Raw genomic sequence first — 10119 nt, 5'->3', positions numbered from 1 at the left:
TGCTGGTTCGATCTCCGACTGCGTCATACCAAGAGACCTTCACTGATGGTTTGTTTATTTGTTGCTAAATGCCGCACTCAGCAATATTCCAGCTATATGACGGCGGTCTGTACATAATCGAGTGTGGACCTGACAGACCAGTGATTGACATCATGAGCTTCGATCTAGGCAAATGGGATACCATGACATGTATTAACCAAGTCAGTGAGCCTGACCAACCGATCCTGTTAGTCGCCTCTTACAACACAGCCTCTGTGGTGCCGCTGTTACCATGGTGATCACTGTAACCTGAACATCACACTGAAGGCCATCATGTAGAACGCTGTGTTTCAACCATGGCTGCATTTACTCGGTCCCATTTTTCTTATATGTCTAAATTAATCATCAAAGGTCAAGAGGTGAAATTACCCAAGTGCAGTTCGTAGAAAATGTCCCAAACTGGAAGGATCTGGTTTTGTTGGTTGGTTGGTTGATTGTTTAACGCCTTACTCAGCAATATTCCAACTATATGACGGCGGTCTGTAAATAATCGAGTCTGGACCAGACAATCCAGTGATTGATACCATGAGCATCGATTCACGCAATTGGGATACGATGACATGCATCAACCAATCAACAAGCCTTACCACCCGATCCCGTCTGGTTTTGTAATAAAACTGTCAGGTCAATACCATTTGGTCAGCAGGTATTCTTCACCCAATGCCGAGCTTGACACTAGGCAGTATCATATAACGATAAACAAAAGAAACTGGTGCCCTGCTAATATAAAAAAAACTAAGTTTGCATCACAACCATATCAGATCTATGCAACGGAAGAGCTAGGGCCAGGGGGTATTAGAATACTTAGGAGTACAATATACGAATACAATTTTGTCTTTGTTCCAGTACAAGTTTAGAAACGTCTGTTTCGAACTAACTACGAAACACGTTACTGGCACCAGATGAAAGATCAAGGTTGCGGTGGCCCAAGTATCAAGTATATCATATCTCTATTATGATAAACCGCCTGGACGCACCACCTAGGCTTCGTTTTGAACCCGATTCGAATTACAGGCTAAACATAAGCTACCAGTCAAATTGCTCTCATGAGCGAGAGAACTGTGCGACGTTACTGATAGGATAGATATAATACACTGGATAGTCGAAGATGGCTGTCTAGTCCTGAATGCACGCCGATGTTCTCATAACTGAGGTTATTTCTACACCACATTATATAGTAAAACCATCATTTAATAATAATGTGTTTTCATTCACAAATATGCACATTATTAAAGGAATGCAGAATGTTAAAACCGACGCGGTGCACTTACTGAACCGGAACCTATTAAGACTCGTGTTGAGAAGAGGTCTTCAGCAGCCCATGCTTGCTGTAAAAGGCGACTATGCTTGTCGTAAGAGGCGACTAACAGATCGGGTGGTCAGACTCGCTGACTTGGATGATTCATGTCATCATATCCCAAATGCGTGGATCGATGCTCATGATGTCAATCACTGGATGGTCTGGTCCAGACACGATTATTTACAGACCGCCGTCATATAGCAGGAATATTGCTGAGTGCGGCGTTAACAACAAATAAACAAACAAACAAACACCGAACCGGGCAGTGTAAAGCAGACATGAACCTAAAACCTCATAGGCCGTCAAATATGTATTCAAGGCATTTCGACTGATCGTTGTGTACATGACATTGGAAGGATTTATCTTAGGACTTTATCCAATGATAAAGGTATAAATGTGGACATGTTGGAAGTTCAGCATTTATTGAGTGCGTGTTGTGAAAATGTTACAACCATGTTGATTTAATGGACACACTTCATAGGAGGCACGCGTGGCCCAGTCGTCACTGGCATCGCAAATCGCTGACCACAGATCGCCGTTAGGTGAGTCAGAAACTTATGGACGCAAGTTCGATCCGAGATTCGTGCTGGTTTCTTGGTTTGTCAATACCCGTGCACTAAGACTTCACCAAAGTGTTACACGTGTGTGCCATGCATCACTACAGGCTTGACTCCGTGATAGATCTAAACTCCTGTTCAAAGCTGCGTTAAACCAAATTCATAAGACAAAATAGTCCGCCCTGAAACAGAACTATCTATAATACATGTATATAGTTTCTTTGAGAGGCATTGGGAGGACCAAGTAAGGATAAGTTATCATTCGTGACCAACTCGTGTTATTCCGGGACAAGCCGAATAGCTCTTTTTGCAGGTTACGGAAAGGGGCGAGTGGTGACGAATGGATAAGTTATATTGATGAAATACTTCTTTATTACAACTAGGAGCGACGTTTCGGTGTAGGCTCTAACACCGTTATCAAGCAAGCGATGTACTTAGTATTGTTGACAAGCATATATACCTACATCGAAACGTCGCTCCTAAATGTAATAAAAAAGTTCTTCCAACTATATTTTCCTTATCTATAATAGTGGAAAGTCTAGATTACTGCAATTTCTAAAAAAAGAAAAGTCTCTCGACTCCTTTAATTATATTTTATGAAGTTAATTTAAGAACTTTTTTTTGTATAATATTTTCATTTCAGAGACAAGATATAGTCTAATAACAGAACAGCAAAATTATATTCGACAATATGATTTTATTCTTTTATGATGTAATATACGTTGCTTTCAATGTACAAACTGAGATCAATGTTACAAACACCAACAAGCGTAGAAACCTGTAACAACTAATGCATACGAATAACACCACAGAACTGGGGGTGCCATAGTCAACAGTGCACCAGTCAACGTGCGTATCTGGAATGCTAGTGTAAAATATCCATCTATGTAATTTAACAAACATTTCGTTATCATATTTGATAAGAAACCATCGGGGACATCTTCCATCTGTAAATACTGATGCATATACAATACATTCATTCACGTTAATCCGGTAGTGCCGTTCTTAGTGACATAATTCGGATTATTACACTTGGGTTTAGCTATTAATACGACGTCATGTTTGAATTATGTTTTTTCAACAGCAGCCGTGCGGAGAGCGGGCTTTCATGACTAACGGTACATAACTGTACGCATTGCAAATGTATCACAGCCAAGATTACACATTTGCTTAAAGATATATTTGATATGCAAGATTGCATAGAATATCTGTGTTTATGAAACAGTACTAGGTGTTAAAAAAAGACAATTGTCTTAATGCATTCCGATATGTTTTAAGCAAAATGTTCAACAGCACTGGTTAACTTTGAATAATCCAAAAGAAATAACAAGCACTTTTTTATGTCCATGCATGTACTGGTTCTACAATGCAGGGGAATCAAGGGAGGTAATTTGTTCATCCACTCTCTCAAGTTCTATATTGTCCGAGGAAAAATCAGATTCCACATCCACGTCAATGTCTTCATCATCAGAAACGTCACTGGCGTCGTCATCACGTGACGTACTCTTCACGCGCTTGTTCTCGTGCGTCTTCACGTGCTTGCTGAGGTGGTCACTGCGCATGAACCGTTTTCCGCATTCCTGGCAAGCAAATCTCTTCTCCCCTGTGTGTGTCCGTAGATGACGCTGAAGCTCATCAGAACGAGTGAAACTCTTCCCACAGAACAACCAGTTGCACACAAACGGGCGTTCCCCCGTGTGCCACCTCAGGTGGGCCTTCAGGTGGGATGTCTTCCCGTACACCTTCCCACATCCGGGTATGTGACAGATATGTTGCTTCCTCTTAGCGGGGTTGCCTGAGTTGCCACTGTTCTGGCAGTTTGGGCAGCGACATCGACGACAACGTCTCGTAGGAGCGACTCCACCCGCAGTCTTCATCCCATGTAGCACAGATGCCATTTGCATTTCGGAGCTATGAAACACAAGACCCGATGACACTGCTAGTCTTTCTGGGGAGAGGTTTGGCCCCGGGGTGTGCGTCTGTACACTCCACCAGGGTATCTCCGCTTCAGACGCAGGGGGTGGGGAAAGCTGTTTGGGGATGTTGGAGGGTGTTGGGGGAGGGAGGGGAGACACCGGTCCTGACGCCATGGTCACTTGTGGGGTTGCAATAAACGTATGTCCGGCAGCTATTAAGTTCTGTTGCATTAATCTGGCTTGGTAGAGTTCGTAGTTGAAAGGATGTGACGTGACGGGAGACTGGGCCGGGGCTCGCAGACTTCCGCTCATGGTAGCCACCGGATGTTGGATCTGCACGTGCTGTGACGTCACATCCGTGAAGACCGGTGCTGTGTGACAATGGGAGGTCGTCCATGATGGCGGAAGCTGTAGGAAGGTAGGGAGGGGCTTGTGGATGTCATGGAGACCCGACCGGAGACGGTTACACGGCAACATCGCCATCGGATGTTCACAGGGGTCCTAGAACAAACAAAAATCAGACGTCAGCATACAAAGATGGCAATATATACAATACAGTTGGGTCAGATGGCCTGCAGCACCCTCGACATTGAATAAGCGGATAACACTTCATGTGACGGCGGAAATTATGGATGTGAATTATATATTTTGATTCAGTCCTGATGAGACAACATCAGCACGATACACTAAAATTACCAATCACATCAGTCCTTACATCTTATAATATATCCCTTAGGGGTTCCGGAGTAGAAGAGGTCTCCAGTAACCCATGAATGTCCCAAGAGCTGACTAATGAGGATCGGATGGATACAATGGTGACCTGGCCGACCGAGTGTCAACGTGTCAAGCCTATGTATCATTGCTTATGCTAGCAACCATTGGTTTTCCTGGCACAGACCCAGTATCTAAAGACGTGGTGCTAAAGTTGTTATATTTCTAACAGTGGATTAAAACATGATTCACTTCCTCTTTCCGGATTAAAAATACCCTCCCTCTTTGTGGCTTAAAAGAGGATTCACTCCCTCTTTGTGGCTTAAAATTAGATTCAAACCCACTTTTTGACAATGACATACATATAATTGATACAGTAAAATTTATTTGAACACGTCTCTCTATGTGGCCTGTATATCTACCCATTCCCTCGAACATATCGAGAGATCCATAGTTCGGTACAAACGTAGTGATGATTTTAGCCCACAGTGAAATATTGTGATCTTTACATCTATTGTATACTGTGAAATCTCGTTTCCACGAGAATATCGAGTGATCAGTGGCGGACCAAAAAGGTGAATGAGGGCTTGGGGTGGCTACACACTCTTTTTCACATCTGATGACATTTTGTATTGACATTCCCTACCATGGTAACATGTTGATTTGGTTGAGGAACGTTGTCATGTTTTACCTCATAGTGACCAACGGCGTGTTTGCTTGGACTACATTGTCGCAAATAACGTGTAGGGTACATGGTGTTTTACTGTTAACAAGTTGTTGTATCTGGTCCCCGCGCATCCTTAACACGTACATGGTGTCACAAGTCACGCACAACTGTGACAGGGGACCGTCATTACTGTCACAGGAGACCGTCACAGCTGTCCTTGAAACTAACGTGACACCATGTATGTACACGCATAACACCTTCCCATATCGACCACACGTCGTACTAAGGCATTTATTGGTTTTGAAAAAAATGTGGTATTATAAATTATATTATATTATTTATGCAGAGATTTCTATTGGATATGAAAAGGGTTTTGTCGCGTTTTTGCATAAAGCTGGATCCGGGATAGAATAGGCCTTTAACAACCCATGCTTGTTGTAAAAGGCGACTAACGGGATTGGGTGGTCTGGCTCGCTGACTTGGTTGATGCATGTCATCGATCCCAATTGCGTGGATCGATGCTCATGATGTCAACCACTGGATTGTCTGGTCCAGACTCGATTATTTACAGACCACCGTCATATAGCTGGAATATTGCTGAGTGCGGCGTTAAACAACAAACAAACAAACAAACAAACAAAGCATAAAGCTGACCTAAATACTACCACTATATAACGCCTTAATATCTGGTTCTGTACAATCAAAATGTTTATCTCATGCATTGCACTCTTGGCCAAGTGGCCTTTCATACCTAATAAACATCTTCTTTGTACTATCAAATTATGATGATGACAATAACGTTGAATAACGTCACATACAGGAGTATAGCGTTCTATGATAACGAGTGGTGAGATGATACACGCTGTGGTTAGTCTGTTGTCCCTTTACAAATAGCCATACCGCAAGCATAACGTAAACTAAATACTGTTTTTCACCTAACATTAAAAAAACAATTAAAATAAACAACTTTAATTACAAAGTATATATCATTATGAAAAGCTCGTGTTAGTTCTCTACTATGAGAACTTATACCATTATTATCTTATAATTTATGGCCGATAAAGTGAAACATCCATTAGTACATAGATGTCAGCGAGCAAAGCGTTTGTAAATACATTACTTTACCTGCTTCAGAAACCACTAACGTAAATACACATATCTCTTCACAGTTACATACAAAGCATAGTAAAGATACTGATCATATATTTTAGCACCTCCTTCACACGGTCAGACAACATACATTGACTTTGTAAGTATTGCATTTTTGTTGTGTCTGTCAAAGCGTTTTTTTTATAACCACTGATTCATCCAGTGATAAAATGAAAACTGAACATGATAATTCATTTGTAATTAATATACATTTTTTCGACTTAGTATAACAAAACACACGTTGCTAATTTTGAGTTTTGTTCTCATGGTCAGGCATGGTCTCTGCCTCATGGCATTCATTTACCTGATGAAGGAGTAAGCATATACTCCGAAACGTTGTGTTCCTCATAATAAAGAAGTTGACATCCATATATTCTCTTTCTTATGTGTATCACTTCTAAATGCCTTCCAAAGACCTGATAGTTGTAGGAGTATGTCATGGCTGCTGGAGACGTTCTTACTTACGTTGATCAGCAAGGACTTTAAACTTTTCAAATTTCGGCAAATATTCCATCTTTCAATTTTATTTAAGAAAAATGCTTACACGTTTTTTTTAATCTATATACTTTGATGCTTCCTTTAAGTCCGACACAGTCTGGAGACAGGATATCAAGTTCCCATCGGAGTCATAAACCGAACAATTACTGCCAAGCAGGTTTTATCAGATTTCAGCGCGTTGTGCACAACGCTACACTTAAGCTCGTCCATTGGATGTTCAAAGTCCTCATAAAATATGTTAACATATAACGAAAAGAAATAATGACATGCTTATACGACCTTATCAACTGCAATTATAGTAAAGGGGGAAAACGAATTTGACGAAATAACGCTTTTTCATTCACATTTCAGAAACGTGTTTCTGTTCACATGTCTCTACAGCGTGATTTGAAATTGGGAGAAGAAGAAGAAGAAGAAGAAGAAGAAGAAGAAGAAGAAGAAGAAAAATAGAAAGTACTCAGCAACAGATGGGTTACATGGTGTACAGCAGTTTCAGAATACAACGTAACCGCAACGAATTAGGACGTACACATTCACACTACTAAACCAAATTGAATCTGACCAACAAATTACAAAAGTTATCATAACGTTACTTTTTTAACGTTACTTGGCTGAAAACAGTCGCCGAAACATTTCAAACTCAAGGTCCTAAACATAACTATTATACCCGTGTCAAATACATCATCATCGAATAGCCGTTCCTTGTTTGTTTCATTTCTAGACGTGGGAATATACGTTCTTGTGCTCGGCAGTTTATACATCCACTCTTGGGTTAACTACATAGGAAATGGTGTAGTACTCCATGTCGTTCCGGGCATGGTAACCCAAATATTATAATGACCATGTTCAAGGTATGCTCTCAGACAGGAATATTATCAACCCCTCCTTATCTGAGCTTAAATGGTGATAAATGAGTGAAAGTTTAAATTTAAATTGAATTATTTGTTTTTAACATTTTCTTGAATCATTAATCGGATTTTAAAATGAGTAAGCGCAAGAAAAGGATCTGACAACTTTTAAAACTATTTGAATATTATTTATTCATTATTTTGATATTTATATTTTGGTACTTTGTTCAGAATTAAGTAACGGACAGTTTTATTTATTAATATACTGAATATAGCTGTTTGAATAAGTAACAAGCAGGTGTGAAACGTGATTCATGCGTGTATTAAACTTTTGGGGGGCATATTTAGCGTCATTGAAAACATATATTCATTGCAAATTATAATCCGCGACAACGTTGTCTATATATAAAGCCCATTTTATACGTTTACTATTTAAATTGACACGTTAATGATTTCTATTGATACTTTATGAACATTATTAACAATACATATCAAACATTTTATGTACATACCATAAAGCAAATACTTGCCCAGCCCCTAACATGTTAAACAAACATTCCCACAGAATTTCAACTCGATCTGACAGTGACACACTGGGCATGGTTAAATATACAGATGCTGTTCGACATAATTGAGACGTTATATTGTAAATACCTTATATTAATTTAGGGTAAACGCTTCTGAACGACATGAACTTGGTAGGCTCCAATCCATGTTTACCCGTTAGAAATAGCATGTGCGTGCCCAGTAAGTATGCTTAGTGTTACTTTGTAAACTGTATACATTGATACAGTCTTGTCAAAAAGTGATTTAATATCGGGATGTGTAAATGACACTGACAGCAAATACCGAGATGTCTCTTAATATATATTTTATGTACATGTATGTATATTTATGGTAAGTAAATTCATCTCAATCATCCGCAAGGGTTGAGTACGTGGTACCTGTCATCGCGTCTGTCTTTCCTATCCGTTCTAAACACATAGGAACACTTGTGACATATGCTATATTATCATTATTATATTATATTCCGACTTAGAGAACTTGCAAATTCATCATTATCACGTCACTACAAGTGTCATAACATTATATATGTATTATCCGAATAACATAACAACGACAATGATTTATAAAGTTATATTTTAACGATACAAAATATACTTTTTAATCATAGTTTATGGTTCACATTATAACATGACGGTTTAATTGAAATGGTTCTTACAATACAAAATGCAAAAGCTTACAATCGTGTGTATTTATTATTATGAGTACTAGTTAAACAGTTACATTACCACCTATAAACAAATATACCATTAATATACAAAGGGTTTACCGACTACTTGGCACCCATATATCGAGACACAAGCAACTGTTTCATATTGCTTAGCCCTCACATACACACATGACACCCAGCTGTGAGTCTCTTGCAGCTGACGAGACGGCCAGCGGGCATAGTCAGCTATAATGTAGGTAAGGCGGATAACTGGTTTCAAACGTAACTGTCAGAGCGATACCATACTTAGTATGCATATTCACAAACCAATACAGGTACGCTCTGTCATTCAGCTATACAGTTGCATCATAACAATATGATATAAAGGCTTAAATAACATGAAAAAAATACGTTTTTTTTTATCTTATATCATTTTGTAGAGCAATTCAATGAATATAATTTGAAAGCATTATTAATTTTATGGGTTGTGTGATTAAATCTAGTTTATACTTATTTAATTATGGATTATTTTCAATATATTAGTGTCATCTGGTAGATGTGTAATACCAATACACGCTTCACGACTTACTCGTTACAATCACAGCACTTATACATGTATATCAATACATCGATGATAACGACCTAAGTGGAAAATTATTCTCGACCATTAAGTGCTCCTTTATCAAACACAAGGAGCACTCGAGGCTGATGACATGGACACGTACATTAATATCATACCACCAACACACGTAAATACAATAAGTATCCCAGTGATAGGTGTATCACCTACGGCGTTGTCTTGTACCTACCTGTATGTGATAAGAATGGGGACGAGGCAGGACGGCCGCCATACCGGAGACTGTATAGTTATGCGATAGTATCAACGTCCTCCAAGCGCAGTATTGTAAAGTCTACTGCCTGCCTCCCTCAACTGGCCATGGTCGTGCGATGTGTGTAATTTCTTCACTCCACTGTGAATAGGCGGTCACACTTAGTGCGGCGAGTATCGGCTCTGATCTACCGCCCTCCAATCAAAACGCGATATTTTCCCTTTGATGTTCGCCGCCAGCCAATTACGATCAATAGCGGGGTGGTTTAAAAGGAAATTAAATCCTTTCAGTCCATATGCTTCTTAGAGCGAGTGTGTTGACACGCATAATAGGGCTGATTATGGTTTGTTATTTGAGGGGCAGGCGAAGGCGGGACTGTAATCGCCTTGCA

The 10119-nt window shown here is 39.7% G+C and overlaps 1 protein-coding gene across 1 annotated transcript; it reads right to left on the bottom strand.

The window, feature by feature from the left end:
- Positions 1-2711: 2711 nt before the first annotated feature.
- Positions 2712-9845, bottom strand: LOC139463474 (transcription factor Sp5-like). The gene is made up of 2 exons (XM_071244746.1): positions 9708-9845; positions 2712-4313 (listed from the first exon to the last, which is right to left on the bottom strand). Exons 1-2 carry the CDS (start codon positions 9747-9749, stop codon positions 3258-3260), a joined length of 1098 nt encoding a protein of 365 aa, XP_071100847.1. The 5' UTR covers positions 9750-9845; the 3' UTR covers positions 2712-3257.
- Between the last annotated feature and the right edge of the window lie 274 nt (positions 9846-10119).

This window comes from Haliotis cracherodii, unplaced genomic scaffold, assembly GCF_022045235.1.
Source record: "Haliotis cracherodii isolate W230 unplaced genomic scaffold, xgHalCrac1.p SCAF_16, whole genome shotgun sequence".
Lineage (NCBI taxonomy): Eukaryota > Metazoa > Mollusca > Gastropoda > Lepetellida > Haliotidae > Haliotis > Haliotis cracherodii.
Note: the sequence above shows the minus strand (reverse complement) of the source record. Positions and strands in the feature narration are given on the sequence as shown.

Excerpts from the sequence above, each read along its gene's own strand:
- LOC139463474 (XM_071244746.1), bottom strand. The coding sequence starts at position 9,749 with ATGGCGGCCGTCCTGCCTCGTCCCCATTCTTATCACATACAG. Across the intron at positions 4,314-9,707 it reads CCCATTCTTATCACATACAG|GACCCCTGTGAACATCCGAT; the intron begins GTAGGTACAAGA and ends TGTTTGTTCTAG.